This window comes from Marmota marmota, unplaced genomic scaffold (genome assembly GCF_001458135.2).
Source record: "Marmota marmota marmota unplaced genomic scaffold, marMar, whole genome shotgun sequence".
NCBI classification, from domain to species: domain Eukaryota; kingdom Metazoa; phylum Chordata; class Mammalia; order Rodentia; family Sciuridae; genus Marmota; species Marmota marmota.
This window is the reverse complement of record NW_026000082.1, coordinates 2,875,014-2,894,212: the sequence shown is the minus strand read 5'-3', so window position 1 is coordinate 2,894,212 and position 19,199 is coordinate 2,875,014. Positions and strand designations below refer to the sequence as shown.

Below are 19,199 nucleotides of genomic sequence, written 5' to 3'. Positions count from 1 at the left end.
TTCTATCTAGGGACTTACTTATCATTAATAATATCTGGAGATAAACTATTAACTTTTGATTATCTGAAATACTTGGAGAACAAAGGAGTTTGACTTAATTGAATTTTCTCAACAGAATTATAATACAAATCCCATTTCTCCTACTTATTTTTTTAAATGAGTAAAATAATAGTTAATTTCCCTATCTAGGCATCTTAGTTCACTGAATGAGTAAAGTGTAATCTTTTAAAAAGATTTCATGTCCAATTCAATCATTATTTTATTCTACAAATATGTATTAAGCCTCTACTTGTATGAGGCTGATTCTGGGAAAGAGACATTTGAGCAAAAATTTCAAGGAACTGAGTGAATGCGCTATTCAGGTATCTGGGGTTGAACTTTTGGATCCCTTTAAACTGAGACATATTCCTTTCTCTTCCATCTGAAATACAGTCTGTCATAAGAATAATAAAGATGAATGTTCCCAAAATGTAATGAGTGATGGAAAACTGGAATGAACTGGTGAAAATTTTGAATTGAAGAATAATGTAATGAAAGGAAAATTGGGGTTCTAAGATTGCTTGCCTTCAAATCCTGTTTTTTCTACTTGATATCCTTGCACTGTTGGATAAGTTTGTCTCTCCATACCTCAATTTCTTTAGCTACAAGAAAGGTGGTTATTTGGGCTGGGGCTATAGCTCAATGGCAGAGCACTAGCATTGTGTGAGGCACTGGGTTCGATCCTCAGCACCACATAAAAAAATAAATAAATAAAATAAAGGCATGCCATCCATCTATAACTAAGAAAACATTAAAAGAAAGAAAGAAAGGCAGTTATTAGTAGCTACATCATGTGACTTGTGAGGTTAAATTAATGAGTACATGTGAAAGTAATTGGAACTGTGTCTACTCCAAGAGCACAAGAGGTGATAGTAAATATCATGATTATTTTTACTATTAAACAGTCAAGCAAAGTGACCACAGGGTGTTGCCAAATATATTGAGAAAAACTAGTAGATAATACAGTTACTCATCTTTTAAAAAATATATTAATAAAACAAGTATGTCACATCACAGAAGATTGATAATGTAAAGGGAAAGAAAACAAAATCACTGATAATCATAAAGGAAAATCCCAGCTCTATTGTTATTAGTGTTTCTCCCCTGGGAACTTTTTTAAAGAGATTACCACATAACTAATTTAAAGGTTAAATCTTTATTTCTTTTTGCCATTTTAGCAGGATGTTTGATTTATACATTTTAAAATACACTTATATACCAGTTCTTAAAAATCATTAAATACACATAATAGCTTGTGTATACATGGGGTGAATAGGTCTTGGGCCTAGTGGTTAATAAGCAGACTACTGAATAAACTTTTCCAGCTGTGCTTCTCTGAGTAAGATTATCTTTCCAGCCAAAGACCAAAAGTTTGCTCTTTGAAGAGAAGTTTCATCTGCTTCCCACCCACTTTGAAAGGTATATTATGATCTACACTGAATCCTTATTTTGGTGATTTAATATTCTTAGAAATATGTCTTAAATGTGTTTTCCAAACAGGAAAACTCAAGTAACGGCAGACAATGCTTGTTGCTTTGGAAATAACAGATGTCAAATGATTGCTTTCATTAGTAAAAGATTGCCATAATTTCCATAACTTTTAAGCCACCATGATTGACTTCGTTCTGTGTCTACAAATAGGTATTGTATTAGTAATGCATAATTTGTAGTAGTTTTAATTATATTTTATTATAGAGTTTGCATGTCGCATAATGTTCAAAATACTGAACTATTGAATAAATACTTGCAGTTTGAGGTAAGATAATTTTGAGGTGCCAGATAAACAAATCATGGTCTAGCAGAACTATTCATTTCTAATTCCCACTGATCTCATTTGGTCAAGGGCACAGATACTGCAGTAAGCAAAATTTTAAAGAGTTCCCCCTGAGACTGCCATCCTCCAGTTATTCATACACTAGACTAAGTACTACTGTGAAAGCACTTGCAGAGGGAATTATGGTTACTAATCAGCTGGCATGATAATAGGAAGGTTGTCCTGGATTATGCAGATGGACCAAGGTAATCATGAGCCCTCAGCAATAGAAGAAGAAGGCAGAAGAGTCAAAGAAAGGCAGTGGAAGGAGAGGGGATGTGGGCAAAGGGGATGTAAGAGAGATTCCAAGCAAAAGAAAATTTGTCATTCCATTGTGTTCTCAGATCCTCAGAGTTCACTGCAGAGACTGGAGATAGGTCTCTAGGAGCTGAGGGTGGCTCCCAGGTAACAGCCGGTGAAAATAAATAAAATCCAGAAAGGAACTGAATTGAATTCATTTCACCCTCTGAGTGAGCTTGGAAGCAGATTCTTCCCAGAATCATCTGATAAGAGGCCCAGCAATCACTTTGATTTCAATCTTGTTAAACCCAAAGTGAAACCAGCCCAGCCAGAAATGTGAGATAATAAATTTGTGCTGTTTTAAAGCTGCTAAATTTGTGGTAACTATTACAGCAACAATAGAAAACTACTACAGATATGGTCTTAACCATGACCTGGAGGGATATCGACGTGTGAGCAAGCACAAATGTGCTAGTTTATCCATGTATCTAATGTGATCTTGTGTTAAAATGTGTTAACCCATGTACAGAGATGTTTCAATATTCCTTAATGTTTATTTCCATTTATGCATAAATCCAATTTAAATTTATATGACAGAAAGAAATTGTTATAGGAAAGAAATTTTAACTCGCTCTGATCCTAGTTTAAACCAAGATAGATCAAGAGTTTCTTCAGAGTACAGATTCTGTTGTGCTATCTTTTTATTGATCTCTAGGTCTATACAGATATGCTTGTTGAGAGTTGTATGTATTTGTCTGTCTTTTTGTGAAAACGTTTACTTTAAAAACTCACATACACTGTGTGTTTTCTTTTAGGTTATGCTTTCTTACCCAGTGCTGGAAAACCCAGTGAACATGCAAGCGGCCCAAATGCTGATTAAAGATGAATATATGTATAGAAAAATAATTCGAAAGCTCTTCCAGGAGCCATTAAAACGTAAGGAAGACTTGTTATTTGGCAACTGTCATTTATACAATAAGCATTTATAGCAAATAAATGATCTAACAAATAATTGTTGTAGAAGGGAATATTTGAATATTATAGAGGGGCCTATTTACTCCATTTTCACTAATGAAATGATACTAAGTTCTCTTCTATTATAATTTTTTGTCTATCTAATCAGTGATCCTTTTTTAAAAATCAGCAAAGATGGGAAGTTCAGTGTCTTTACATGTTATGGAAGCAGATTCTTCCCAGAATCATCTGATAAGGTCATAAGAATGGATGGTGCCTACCCATCATAATATGATATCTTTAACTCATATCTGTAATGGATATTTCCCAGACTTTACCTGTAGTACCCTAGATGTTATTCAAGTGAGAGTACTTTCCTCTTGATTAACAAAACACTCAGCATTTTCTTCTCGAGCGTTCCCTCCCAGGTATTCCTTCTAATAGGCTCGTGGAATTGGCATCTGAAGCTCTCCAAAATCTGCTTTAAGGTCCAGTGTTTTTCTGATCCTCCCTGTGACTCTTGACTTTGGCTCTGTTGCTCCTGTGCTTTCTTTCCAGTTAGCAGAACCCGGAGGGCTTTTCCCACAGGTGAGAACTGTTCTTTCCTTTGTATCTCTGTCCCTCCTCCTAGTAAGTAGCATAAAACTACTTTGCATAGCAGCTGGTATCATTACCTCCCCAGCCACTGGGCTTTGACCTTTACTGGTGTTTTTTCTCTCTTACTTCTATTGTCTCTTTTCCAGTCCCCTTCTAGGACTCCCATCCCTGCCCCTAGTCCATTAGCTAGGTCTGCACAATTGTGGTCAAGTTCAACTCCTTCTCTTCTACAGGAATTTTGGGTCTGATGCAAATCAAACAATATCGATCAGGCATCTTTCCCAGTATCTCCAAATATGTCTTGGTTTTCTCAGAATTTTTCAAACATTCCCTGACATTTTTTAGTTTGATCTCTACACAGAGAGCAGTACTGCTTCACTTGGACCACATTTCTGAATCTACCAGTATTCTGTAGCATTCGCTGCTGTATCCTCTGGAGAACAGTACTGGCTTTCAGTAAATATCTGTGGGATGAATAAAGAAATGATATATACCACATAACCTTCCACTGAGGCCGATAGTACTAGCATTACAAAGAAACATTCTATATAACAAAGTTATATCAGTATTTCTGGTGAGTGACTATTTTCAAAACTGGTTCTAAAGAATTTTCTGCAATAAATGATTTTGCACAATAGATTTTGAGTTTTCCCTACAGAAAGAAAAGAGAAGATACCTGATGGAGGTCAGTCCTTTCTTTTGTCCTCCACAGGTAGACATCAGCCTTTATTTCTTTCAGTTCTCCAACTTTGCCAGCACGCCTTCCAGAAAAGCTGCTCACATTACCACACTGCCCAGGAAATGAGTGACAAACCAAATAGTTTGGAAGCTTTCACTTAATTCACTTATGTATGTTGGTGAAATGTATGGAAATACAATAGAGTATTTAAGTGTCTACTTATTTCTGCCATCTTGGCTGGGCCAGGAATGGTAGTGTGGGATGCCAGGAAGAGAAAATTTTCCACAGCTTCATAGAGAAAGAGTGTCCTAATATAGTAGAGATAGTGGCTACACATCAGGAATGAGGAAGTGGCAGGCACTTGTTCACTCTAAATTAGATGGTAGTATGTTTCTGTTGGAAACTGCATCCCATAAGAATTAATTACTTGTAACCTCTGGGGAAATGGTCTACTAGAATATTAGTAGAATCCTTTCTCATGTTACATATTTAAAATACCAGTACAGAGATCTAGGGAAAGCATAGGAAGAACTATTGTCACAGTTTTAAATGACACAAAACTGGAACAGATAGTTAATTGTGTAAACAAGAAACAAGATGCAGCTAATTGATTGTGTCATCTTGATAGTCATTAATTATAGAGTAGAACTCTATCCTCGGAGCCTGGTGTAGTGTCTGACAGGAGGTATTGCATAAAAATTTTGTAGAATGAGTGAGAAAAAAAAGGCATGAACTTAGATCCAGATTTTACTTCATCATTTATTTAGTACTTTCTTTTTTTTTTTTTTAAATTTTTTATTGTGGGTTGTTCAAAACATTACAAATTTCTTGACATATCATATTCCACACTTTGATTCAAGTGGGTTATGAACTCCCACCTTCACCCCATACACAGATTGCAGAATCACATCAGATTACGAGGGGAAAAAATCCCCAGTGTGTTCCAGATATATTTTGACATGGGGCTGGGCCAAACCTGTAAATTCTGGACTTCAGTGACTACAATATAGAAGGGATAGGAAATATGACAGAATTCTAACTTCAATGTAGTCCTACTTCGGTTTTCAGAGCAACAGAGAAGAAATCTCTTTTTCTGTACTTCTCTTCAAAAATTTGAAAACAGCTTTATCATTGACTTTGATTTTCTTTCTTCCATTGGCTAAACATACACATTTTCTTCAGCAATGATTTCTAGTACTCCTTTTCCCTTGCAGTAACCACTTTGCACAATAAGTTATATAGCCAGTTGGGTACCTAACTGATCTTTCCTAGAAGTAAATACCATTGTAGTTGCCAATCCTTCATGGTAAAGTCCATCAGCTCCCAGCTGGCTGAACATGAAGAAGAATTCTCTTAACAATTCAAGTAACTTAAAATAGTGGACAAGGTCAGAGACAGATCTCCTATCACTAATGCTTTTCTTTTATAACTGGTGTTTATTTAGTAGTTACATGATTGTTTCTCAGGGGTGTCATCAAAGAAGTTCTTACTTGGTTTTAAGAGTTGAGCATGGAGGCCTTTCAAGTACCTTCAGACTTATACTTTAGTCAGGTTACAAAAACTTGGAGAGGGAAGGTCTGTAAGGAGAGAATGCATGGCAACTTTGCCTTCTAGATTCTGAGTATTGTTTCTTCCCAATTTGTTACAAAAGAATTTTATTTGACCTCTATGGATTTTTAAAACTTTGTTCTTGTGAATTGTGATTTGTGTGTGCTTATATGGTCAAATGGCTATTTGTTTTCTGTTTGCCAAGGTTGTTTTGCTATTTTAAAACATAAGGTTTAGGGCTGGGGCTATAGCTTAGTGGCAGAGCACTTGCCTTGCACATGTGAGGCACTGGGTTCAATCCTCAGCACCACATAAAAATAAACAAATAAAATAAGGTATGCTGTCCATCTACAACTACAAAAATTTTTTTTAAAAAACATAAGGTTTAAAGAATTTTTAAAATCTTTGGTTGAAGGAAAATATGAGGGTAAACTGAATAATGGTAGCTAAACCTGAGATTCTTTTTTCTTAGCCAGGTATATTCCTATAGCTTTTGACAAATAAAGAAAATCTCTCTTAATAAGTTTCAGACACTTGTCTAAGTAACCTGTAATGCAATAACTAGCAGATGAGTCAATACTAGGATAAAGGGAATTATAGAAATATTATGGAGAATATAATGCTTTAATTTACATTAAACTTTTAAGAACCTAATATTTATGCAAATAAATTCTGTTCTGCTTATGGCTAGGAAAACGTTGTGATGAGCATTTGATTCTTTTCCAGCTCAAATTCCAAATTATTTCACTATTTTTAAAAAAGAGAGAGTGTGAGAGAGAGAGAATTTTTTTTAATATTTATTTTTTAATTATCGGCGGACACAACATCTTTGTATGTGGTGCTGAGGATCGAACCTGGGCTGCATGCATGCATGCCAGGCGAGCGCGCTACCGCTTGAGCCACATCCCCAGCCCTTAAAATCTTCTTAACAACAGGGCAAAGAAAATTGCCTCTACAAATGAGGCAAGTAATGTCTCATAAGGTTTTAGTTCTGTTTTGTTTTTTGTTTTTGTTTTGATTTTTAGAATGAGTACATATAATTTTTTTGTTCTTGTTGTTAGATGTAGGAATGCCTATCCACCTGGATGTCCAGAGAAAAGAAACAGTCCAGTAGCACTGCTCTCTCGCTAAAGAACATGAGTTTTAACACTGTCGTTCAGAACCAATGATTACAGTAGTTTTACAAATGTCCTGTTACTTACAGCTATCATGAGATACAGAAAACCTGTTTTTAACAGGGTGGTAGCATATGGGTCTATTTGCTGTGACTATACACTTCTACACACTTCTTTTTCCCTGTTTGTATTTTAGTGCACCAGATAGACCAGGAACATTTTAGCAAAGTCTCTATAGCTAAAAATGTTCAATATCTATTTTCTATCAAAGAAGTATATGTTTATAGCTTTGGGGAACATATAATAGGAATCGATTCTTCTGAAAGAAAGCGAACCTCAGAAGCTCACATATTTTATCCTTGAGTGCTGCCCCCCAGAGGCAGTGACTGCTCAGCACAATTGTTCCAGCACTGACCACTACATTTCTAGGCTTACTCTGTGCTAATATTTCTGAAGTTTTCAATGTTAGATATTATTTATAGATGTGGTCTTATGAAATAGAAAGATTTGTCTATTATGCTGCCATTCTCTCCCACATTTCCTCTGTCTCTTCCTCCTAAAATAGTTTGGTTACATTAATATGACTAAATATTCATCACAAATAAGCCATGAATGAAGCTCTTTCTTTTCTTTTACACATGGTTTGATTTTTCATTCTCTGTTTTTTATAAATCTTCCCTCTATTCTTCCCCTAAACTTTCTAACCAAGATGTGAAAAGACTCCCAGGGAGTCAATCAATGTTGGATCTGTTCCACTTTCCCCACTCCCTTCCTGGAATATCTCATCCTCTTTTAATTTCAAATTGGCAGTTTTCCGGCAGGTGTGCTGGAATGTTCCTTTTGTCTGCCTTCTGGGTTGGAGATCTTGTTCGATGCCTCATTTTCCTTTGGTTGGTGTGTTCCTTCATTTTCTCGGAGGACACTCTTCAGGAACTTCCTGCTACACAAGGTCTAAATATAATTTTCCATTATTTTCTGTGATTATTCTACTCTTATATGCTCATGGTTCGGCTGCCTTTTAGTTTGGAAATAACTTTCTTTCAAAAATGTAGAAACACTATTCTCTTTTACTTTCTAGGGTTCCTTTTGTGAAATATGATGTTATTCAGTTATCCAGTTCTTCACACATAATTCTTGATTTCTGGAAGCTTTTAAAATCTTTTATTACCAGTGATTGAAAATTTCTTGACAATGTTACTTAGTTATATTTTTTGCTGTTCCCCCCTCCTTCCATTCACTGTACAGGGCATTTGATAAGCTATTGAAATATCAAAATATTATCTTTCAGTTCCAGAAAGTTCTCTTGTAATTCCTTGCCCCCCCCCCCAATTTTCTCTTTTGTCTCCTCTTATAGCTCCTATGATTGGGACATTAGATCTATTGATCTGATTCTTTAGTTCTTAAAATTGTTAGCACAAAATGACAGAGCCAGGTGCAAACTTCACAGAGCAGCACAGCCTTTATTCAGCACTGGAGTCATGCCTCTGGCGGACCCACTTTCCTGATAGAAAATGAGCCACTGGCCAAGGGGGTGTCTGTGCTTATATAGGTTACACTGAGACTTAGTTATCCACAAAGCGTGTCAGGTTGGGCACTCAGGAAACAAATTTGTGAGAATTTGTCCATTCATATGATGAACATATAATGAATGGTCTATTTATTTTTTAAATTAATTAATTTTACTGTCGAATGCATTTTGACATATAGTACACAAATGGAGACCAACTTCTTATTCCTCTGGCTGTACATGGTCAGAGTCACTCCACTAGTGTAATCATACATGTATATGATTACATGTAACAATGTCTGTCTCTTTCTACTGTCCTTCCCATCCCCACAATCCCATCCCTCCCCTCATTCCCCTCTACACAAACCAAAGTTCCTTCATTCTTCCCTACTCCCCTGCCTCACTATGGATCAACATCCGCTTATCAGAGAAAACCTTTGGCTTTTGTTTGGGGGGATGAATGGTCTATTTAAAAGATTGGAAGTTCTGCATATAAACTAGGTTTGTTGATGGTTTTGTTTCATCATCTAGCTGTTATTCAGGAAGAATCTGACCATTTACTTAGGCTTGATTATTTTTCCTGAGAGAGATCTTCCAGTCTGTGGCAATAGAGAGAGGTGCTTATACTCTGAGAGATGGACAGGAAAAGGGTCAGGATCTTGCTGTTCAGTATGAATTATCTTATTTTCCCTGGTTTTCTATCCCTTACCATACTCCCACTCTGTGTTTAGTATCTGCCAGTCCTGAGTTCCCTTGCTCTAGAGGTGTCTTCTCCAGAGACTGGAAATTTCCTATCATGCCTGGAGCAGGGTCATCTGGTACCAAAGGATGAAGAGGCTGTGCTCTGTCTTTCACTCCTCCTTTCAGAGTTAGCAGGTAGCTTCAGTTCCCGAGTTACTTCTTAAATTCTGAAGTCCAATTTCACTTGCTTTTTATTGGCATCCCCTCATCATACAGATAGTTATCAAATTTTAAAGATAGTTATTTACCACTTGACATCTTCTTTCCATCTTGAAGATTTTTCTTGTTATTTTTCTTTTGAGCTTCTTGAGATTTTTTATGCCTTATTTTTTATTCCTTTATTAGCACTTTATTGAGACTTCGGAAAGAGTGCACATAAAGCCATATATTCAATCTCCAAATAAACCAGAATCCTTTCACCTTTTTCTTTACAGTGAAGGATGATGACATGCAGTTATCTCAAGACCAAGATAAATTGGTCAGGTAAGCTTTTCATTGTATACTTCTCTGTCCATTTATTTACCAAAAGGAAAATTGATTTAAACTGCTTATATTTTCTATAATCACTAAATTTTAATTATTTTTAACTTGGAAAAGGGAGTAGTTAGGTGTTGCTTTTACCTTATGTGTTTGCTTTTAAAAAATATGTTCAGGAAGAATGTGGAAATTATTGAATTCTTTCTATTGAATTTAAATTAAATGTAATTATATGAACTGAATATTATAAATATTAAATTATTATTATAAGTAATAAAAATATTATTCTATTTTTAATTTTGAAAAAGAAAAGGTTTTGTTGACAACAGAATGAGCACAAATCATTGTAAACCATAAAACTTTAAGAAATTTAGGAGAAGATTATGTTTATAGGAAAATAGTGATAGGGTTGAGGCCATTGTACCTTTTGGAGATAACCTGATAATGTGACACCAATTTTATGGTGAGCACCTCAACGGGTATAGGCAGAAGCTCAGATACAATTCTGCAGCTTTTGCTTTCCTGTGAATTTCCACCCACTTTACCTTGTTAACGGATCAGAAGTAGAAAACAGCCACTTAGCTAGTGTTGAAACAGTGCTTGATTTAGCTCCTTCACTGGCTCTAAATAAGAGGGAAATTAGGCAACTTAAGGGCCTTCTGTTTATGCAACAGTGTTGGAAACTTGCAGGAAGATAATGTATAATCTAGTGAGTGAACAGTGCACTAGGTTGGAATTCAGTAGAGGCATAGCTGTCCCTTAAATATGTCAATGTGGTCCAGAGCATTCAATTATCCACACAGAATAGACCTATAGTCCAGTGCACAAACACTATTTTATCATCTGTAAAACACTGAAGTCCCCCGGAACATAAAAAAGTCATTTTCTATATGTAGTATAGTTATTTTCAGTGCATAAAGATACAGTGTCAACATTAACTAATAAAGCAGTAGGAACAGACCTGAAAGCCTTCTGTGATCAAGCTTCAGTAGATTCTCTGAACTAAACCAAGGATAAATGACACCAGAATTAGGTCTTGTGCCATCCCGAACTCTCTAGAGAAGACCTTAGGCAAAACTCAGAGCAATAATCTAGATTTCAGATATTCTACACTCCTGGTGTATATCAGGATGCAATTTGTTATGTATTCATGAATTCCAACATTTGCCTGTGGTACTTTTTTTTTTTTTTTTTTGGTACTGGAAATTTAACCCAGGGCAATTTGCCACTGAGCCACATCCCCAGCCCTTTTTATTTTTTATTTTGAGACAGGGTCTTGCTAAGTTCCATAGGGCCTTGCTAAGTTGCTGAGGCTGATCTTGAACTTGCAATCCTCTTGTCTCGCCTCCCAAATTGTGGGATTACAGGCATGTCCCACCAAACTTGGAAGTACATCTGTTCTTAAATTGAGCTAATCTGTATCTAGTTTTTAGTTTTAAAATAGTGTATTCACAATGATGTCCTTCAGAGATTATTTGGAGATGCTGCTGTTAGCATTGTAGTGTTCTAACACCATAGGCTTAGAACTTCTCATTACTTCATGAACTGGAAGAACTGATCTGAATATAGAAACATATTCCAGAAGCATAGCCAGACAATTAAAACACTGTTTACAAAAGACATAATAAAACTCAGGTGAAGTCTGGTCAGCTGGGTAGAATATAATCAGGGGAAATCAGTTAATGTTCAGTAATTGAAGGTGACTTGAACTTGTGCTAGTCATCTGGGATGTTTCCCCATGGGATACCATCCACAGTTCATAGAGCAGGTTTTCATACATGGGAGAACAGCTACTTATGCATATATTTAAAATGCATTTACTGAGCATATATTCTATGCCAAGGCATTGTGCCCCAGCATTGGGGAAATGCCCCAAGTAACATGTGATACTAACTTCATGAGATTTATACTCAAGGATAAAGACGGCTTCTGAAGAGAAGAAAATACAGGGAGCTAGGCTGATTTTGTGTCCCACAGGACAAATATATGAAGCATGTTCCACCAAAGGATGCAGTTGGAAGGCCACAAGGCAAATATCAGGATCATGGCTAGGGAGGAATTTGAGGAATGCTAAGGTCAGAGTGAACCACATTTAAACTAATTAGCAGAAACTTCTTTCCCTGTGGCTTTCATTTTTTCTAAGCTTTCTCTAGAAACCTTCACTATTTAAAACAAGTTTTTTATCTCTCAAACCATCTCTTTGAAATATTGCAATGTAACATTTTCTTGGTCCATGCCTGTTTATTGTTCAGTTGCATAAACACTATATGATAAGTGCAATGACAGAGGTAAGATCAAGATACTGGAAGAGTGCAGAGGAAGAAATATCTTCCGAAGTCTTAGCAGGGGTTGGGAGAAGAGCATGTAAAGGACAGCTTGCAGAAGGAGGTGATGCCAGAGGTGATTTCTAAAGGTGGACTAGGAAATCATCTGTAGACCACAGAAGCAGGGCTTGCTAGGCAGAGGGAGTAGCACATGCAAAAGCATGGATAATGAGCAAGCACATTTCCAATACCTGGCCCACAGGAAGGCTTGTTGATGTCTCAAATAAAAAGTAAAAATGAATCATGAATGCCAGGGGCAATCAAGGTGTTAGTGTGAGGAGCTGACATACAAAGCCAAAGAGGGAAAGTGAGAGGAGGATTGGTTGCTAGATAACCAAGAAGAAAATGAGACAGACAGATGCTAAAAACAATAATCCCTCTTCATCCCAGAGATTCATTCTAATAGCCCCAGGGATGCTGAAACTGCAGATAATACCAAACTATATTTTTTTCTGTTTTTCCTATATATCTGTATGATAAAGTTTAATTTATAAATTAAGCACACTAGGAGATTAGCAATAGTAACTAGTAAGAAAATAGAACCATTATGATAATATACTACAATAAAAATTATGTGTGTGCTCTATCTTTCAAAATTTCTTATTTTACTATACCTATGCTGCTTCTTATGAGATGATACAATGCCTATATGTTAAGATGAAGTGAGGGCAATGCTATAGGCATTGTGACATAGCATTAAGTTATTATGTAAAGGTTACTTGAACACAAGTACTACTATACTGTGACAGTCAATCTGACAACCAAAATGGCTATTAAATGACTAATGGGCAGGTAGTATATATAGCATGGATACACTGGACAAAGAGACAATTCATCTCCAAGGTGGATGAAGCTAAATGGCACAAGATTTTATCATGCTACTCAAAATCTGTGCAATTCAAAACTTTGGAATTTTTTATTTCTGAAATTTTCCATTTAATATTTTTACCCCACAGTTGACTATGGGTAACTAAAACTGCAGAGAATAAAACTATGGAAAAGGGGGACTGCTGCAAATAATTTTTTTCATGGGTAATATGATTATATATATCGTAAAATCCAAATGAATATACAAAACTTGGAAATTAAGAAGTTTAGCAAGGTCTCTGGATCCAGGATGAATATTTAAAAATCAGGGACTTGGGATGTAGCTCAGTGTTAGTGCACTTGCCTACCATTCACAAGGCTCCAAGTTTAATTTTTGCAAGAGAAAAAAATTAACTGTATTTCTACATGTTCACAATGGACAAATAGAAAATGAAAGATTTTAAATGTAATTTATAACAGTATCAAAACATAACAAAAGATGCACAAGATACCTATACTGAAAATCATAAACTATTTCTGAGAGAAATAGTAAAAGACCTAAAGGAATAGAATGAAATAGTCACCATTTGTTTCTTGGGAAAGACTAAATATTATTATTATGTCAGTTCTTCAAAATTAATTTATAGATTCAATTCAACATAATAAAAAAATCAGCAGGGTTTTTTTTCTGGAAATTTATAAGCTGACTCCAAAATACATCTTGAAATGCAAAGGATTTAGAGTAGCAAGGCAATCTTAAAGAACAAAAAGGATTGACACATCCCCAATATCAAGATATATTGTTCTAGAAAGCTACAATAAACCTTGCTCTAATTCAATCTTTTTAAGTCAAGTTACTATCCCTGAAATAGGCATTATGATCAGACAGTACCTGAACTCCTTGCGCTCTCATGTGGAATGGGCCAGTCTCACCAGAATGCATGGATTCTACATAAAGTGGGAAGAATGAATTAGCTATTGAGGAGGCAACCAGGGTCCACTATAAGATCAACCTTCACTTACAGAATCTGTTAATTGGACTCAAACCTTGTTGAATAAGAATTTAACAAGCAGATAGAGGAAAAGAGTGTCTAAATAGAAAAGCTTGCACAAAAATAGAAGTGTGGTATTAGGTATCCTCAGGATCTGCAGGAAATTCCATGTGATGGAGCCTCTGGACATAGGGATAAGACTAGTAAAAGAAAAGACTGGAAATGCTCAGATTCCAACCTGTAAGTATTCAGACTTTATCCTATAGAATTAGATAAACAAATGTGGTTTTGCAGTGAGGCCTAACAACCTGGAATAGGGAGAGATGTTGAGGAAGCTGTCTAGAGTTAGCAGGAGAGAAATGACGGTGCCCTTATCAAAGGCAATTGAGACCAGCCGGCACCAAGTACTGAAGAGCTGTTAAACTTGGCCCTGCTCATGCATGATTTCATTGAATGTTGGCAACACCCACTTGAGAAAGTTCTATCTCTTACTTTTATAGATGAGGAAACAGGTTTGGAGAGACTAGGTAACTTGCTTAGATTCGCACTACTAATAAGTAGTGGTGCCAGAGGGTATTAACACAGCTCAGCTGACCACAGACCCTGCTCTCAACCATGATACCAAAGACTGGGGGCATGAGAGAGAGGAAAGTTCCAACCAGAGGTTCAGCCATTAGGCTGTGGTTGTAGCTGGGGCAATTGCTTGCACGAAATAGCACTGCCATTGTTTTCTTCCTCTCTTAATGAACCTTTCTGGTTCCTTCACCGGCTCCTTTTAACTATGAGCTGGTTTCTGTTCTTTCTTTTCTGAACACTTACTTAAGTCTTTCGGAGGTTGTTTCCCCTAATGGCTTCATCCATCAACCTTTATGCTGATTTGACCCAAATCCCTGTTTTCCATTTCCAATTTCTCATTCACAGTCCTAACGGTCATTTTGACTTATCCGTCTATGCTCTCGTCACCTAAAGCCCATGTCTAAAATTAAACTCATATTTTACTTCAGTTTCTCTTGGTGTAAAACTAGTTTTCTGGGCTTTAGCGTATTTGACCCTAACATTCCTTTACCTTTCATGCTGTTAGGTAACCAGTGAGTAGATTCCTCTGCATTATTATCTTAAGATTCATCTCCTCCTCCTCCTAGCCTTTACTCCCATTCTATTAGCTCTCAGTTATCTCATGCCTAAATTAGTGAATTTGTTTTCTAAATGAATGTGTTTTTCTGTTTCCTATTCTGCCCTGCATTTAGTCTACCTTATATTAATCCACTTGGTGTACTACCCCCAGAGGAAAACGTTGCTCTGAAATTGATTTCATCATTTACTTGCCTATTCGAGAACTACTGGTGGTGGCTCTCTGTTACCTATGAATCAAGATGACTGAATTAGGTTGGGTGCAGTGGTATGGACTCCTGAAATCCCAGTGATTCAGGAGGCTAAGGAAGGAGAATTGCAAGTTCAAGGCCATCCTGGGCAACTGAGTCAGTGCCTATGGGCTTAGCCCCCAGTACTAAACAAACAAACAAAAAACCCCAAAACCTGAATCTGCTCTAAACCATTCTCTGCATAAAATTTGAGGATCCTGCACTGCCCCATTTCACTTATTTTTATGAAACTCCAACTACTTCAAATTTGAATGCTGCACAATAGTCAGTTGTCTTCTCTCTCTCATCTCCCCCTCCCCCGCCCCAACATCCTCTGTACACCTTGTTTCCCTGGCCGAAGATGCCTCCTTCTTACTGTTTTCTAGATCCATACTCCAAATGACTTTTGCCCTGATGGAGTCACAACAAAACCTCCCTCCTCTAACTTCTTTGTTATTTCCACTGCTCAAGAGTTCATGCATTGTCTTCTCCAAATATCTGGGTCAAACCTTCTAACACTTTATTGTGCTAATATAGAAAACGTCTGTTCACTACTCCATCTTATTTTCCCAGCAAGATAGGAGGCTTTAATGGTCAATTCAAAATTATGGCTTCTACTTTTTTGCAGTTATACTGTCAATGATAATATTCAATAAATTCCTGTTATTGGTTGAAACTATAAACACATGAGTATTTTGTGCTGTGTATATCCTTGTAAGCTTAGTAGTTTATCTGAATAATAGGAAAATACAGTTACTGTTCCCCTATTTTAAGGGGCTATTTCCACTAAAATTGAAAATGCAGGGGGAACAGGGGCAGAAAAAAAAAAAAAAGAAAATGCAAATATTTCCAAATGTTTAAGATATTCTGTTTTCTATGTTCAAACTAACTACTGTTATACCTTTTAGCGAAATATTTTTAATTATTCTAGAAGAAAAGGGAAAAAAAGCCTCTGAAGGCTAACAGTTGAAATTGAACAGTACACCCTGGGGAAGGGAGAAGGTCATGGGTCGTCTTCAAACAGACTAAAAACAACGGAGACGATTGTGCCTGAAGATGGTGTATTTTTTTTTCACGAGACAGTGTGTTGACAGTTTCCTTCCTCTTGGGTCATTGTTGTCTGCTAAATGATCTGTGACAGAAAATTGATCACAAGCTTTTCCACGCAGGAGATATAATGCAGCCTTTCATTTTGTTACCTCTGTTGCTAAATGCTGAAACATTTCATTGGCAAATTAATGTTAGTTTAGTATATCATTTAGTGGGGTAAATCACAGCATGCAGCTCTGGAAGTAATAATAGTAATGATTAATTTATCTTTTCCAAGTTTCANGGAGAAATGAAGGTCAGTAGAGGGGGTAGAGAGAGAAGAGGGGAGGGGAGGGGAGGGGAGGGGGGATAGTAGAGGATAGGAAAGGTAGCAGAACACGACAGTCACTAGTATGGCAATATGTAAATCAATGGATGTGTAATTGATGTGATTCTGCAATCTGTATATGGGCTAAAAATGGGAGTTCATAACCCACTTGAAGAAAAGTGTGAAAGATGATATATCAAGAACTATGTAATGTTTTGAACAACCAACAATAAAAAAAAAAGAGACTGTTTTGCAGTGCCCATTTAATACTATATTATGATCTTTGCCCACCTATTAGCACATAGTAATATTGACAAAAGGAAGGAAAAGTACAGGCAGAAGGATTAAAAAAGAGTTAGGTTTTTTCCTTTTTTTGAAAATTACCAGACTGTAAAAATAAAACTAAAATCCTATTGTTTTTTATTCTCTCTTCATTAAGAAGGAGGAAATAAAGGTGATTTTACTGAAATTTGACATAAAATGCAAGAAATTTGTTTACTGCAGAGTGAGAAAATGTACAGGAATAATACTTTGCTTAAAGTTCTCTTTTATTGTTAGATGTAAGATAGAGGTCATAAACTTATATTTTTCTTTTTATTCAGATGGGTGCACACTTACGTTCATTAATGAAAAATGATTTGGACAATTTTCTTTTCTGTTATTTGTATTCATCTGAGGGTGAAATTCATCTGTTAGATTTACATATTAGAATTGCTTGTTAGAGGGACTAGGGTTGTGGCTCAGTGGTAGAGTGCTTGCCTAGCATGTGCGAGGCACTGGGTTCGATCCTCAGCACCACATAAAAATAAATAAAATAAAGGCATGTGTCCAACAACAATCAAAAAAATATTTTTTTAAAAAAGAGAATTGCTTGTTAGAATTTGCATATCAGTCCAATGTCTTATGACAAGATATTATCTGAATGATCCACTCTGATAAAAAGTTTTAAAAAATATTTATTTTTTAGTTGTAGGTGGACACAATACCTTTATTTTATTTTTATGTGGTGCTGAGAATCGAACCCAGAGCCTCACGCATGCTAGGCGAGCACTATTCCTCTGAGCCACAACCCCAGCCCCCACTCTGATAAATTTTGAAAAGCAAATTTACAAACTACTCATTGTCTGATTTTTATTTATATTTTCAGATCAATTAAATCCATCTCATTTAATGATTACTACAAGACATGGTCTAGAATAGCCACATCCAAAGCGACAGAATCCTACAGAGCTCCACGTAAGGTGATCTTGCCTTATCCTCTATCCTTTTGGTGTACATTCATTTGTTCATTATTCTCAGCTTGTCTTGATTTCAAAGGCTAATTGCAACATATCTGCTATGTAAGAGCAGTAAACTTGTCTGCTAGATCTATATACTATTCATTCAACAACTATTAATTTAGTTCCTCTTTTGTGTGGAGCCCTGAACTAAAGTCTGATTAAAAGCCAAGAAGGAAAGATAGGCAATTGGAAGAATAGAAGACGAAGTTCTTAATTTTATGAGGTTTATCTAACTCCCTTCACCCCAGAAAGAAAGCTTTGCAGCAGGAGGAGACTTTAAAATTCTAAACACAATTATCCTCTAAGCCAGAGGAAGAATTAAGTAGAAATTCAGAGAGAAAAACGTAAGAACCTAGGGGTGTTTGATTATATCAGTCTAAGAGGAAAAATCAGCTGTTATCATCACACATACAGAACAAAAAGACAGAATGCAAGAGCTGGACACCTTTCCAGTTCCATTTCACTGGATTCTTAGATAACTGTTTCATTATTTGGATCTAAGTGGGTTAAGAATTTGCCTGAGCCATCCTACTGACATGATGGTGCATTCTGAAGCTAGTAGAGTGACTTCCTAAGATTCAGGGGGAACTTTTAGTCCATCTCTCAAACTCTCATCAGCTATGTTCTCCTGGCTTTATATGATACCATACAACCATGATTTTCTTCTTTTGAGCACTCCTCTGCCCTTTTCCTTAAAAAATAACTTCTTTTTTTCAATGTTTTCTACCTTCTCTCTGAAACACCTCTTCTACTGCCATGTTTTGCAGTAGCCTAAAGCCACATCTCAAGCAGAGCCCTCTTCTGAATTCTACATGCATATTTACAACTGTTCATTGGACATCTCATCTACATGCATTATGAGCAGATCATATTTAATATGTCCCAAAGTAAATTCATTCTCTTGCCCCACTCCCTATTATGTCTTCTGAATTCCTCTCTTGGTCAGTAGGAGATCACTGTTTTTATATTATCTTACCAAAACCGTAATCTGTTTTTATTCCTCTCAGTCTCTCTCATTAAACCTTATTGACTGATTTATCTTAGAATATTATGAATGCTTCTACTCAGCTCCACCCCATGAGCACTGCCTTAATCTGGAGTCTCTTTAATATTTCATCTCATCATCGTGACAGTTTCCTAACTATTACAAAAAGTTGTTAGATTTAGAATTAGAACAAAAAATAGTATTAAAATGAGTAAATACCCCCAAAAGTGAGATACATATTTTTTAAGAAATCACATATTCTTTCAAAAGGTTGGTTACTAATTATTTTGTGATTATTCATTACCTATTACCATCCTCACTTACTAATAGATTAGTGGTGGAAAATAATTTAAGGTGCTTTAAAAATATATTATTATTATTAT

At 36.1% G+C, this 19,199-nt stretch overlaps 1 protein-coding gene across 9 annotated transcripts in view; it reads left to right on the top strand.

Moving 5' to 3' along the window:
• The window catches only part of Ube2u (ubiquitin conjugating enzyme E2 U), a 51,428-nt gene that overhangs the window by 6,327 nt on the left and 25,902 nt on the right, over positions 1–19,199 (top strand). For 7 of the 9 annotated variants that reach the window (XM_048815239.1, XM_048815237.1, XM_048815240.1 and 4 more), the window contains 3 exons: positions 2,908–3,028; positions 9,668–9,716; positions 17,699–17,787. In XM_048815239.1, coding sequence (XP_048671196.1) covers positions 2,908–3,028; positions 9,668–9,716; positions 17,699–17,787 — 259 coding nt within the window. Of the gene's footprint in view, positions 1–2,907; positions 3,029–9,667; positions 9,717–17,698; positions 17,793–19,199 lie in introns of all 9 variants that reach the window. The other 2 variants (XR_007351965.1, XR_007351964.1) reach the window with 1 other exon arrangement.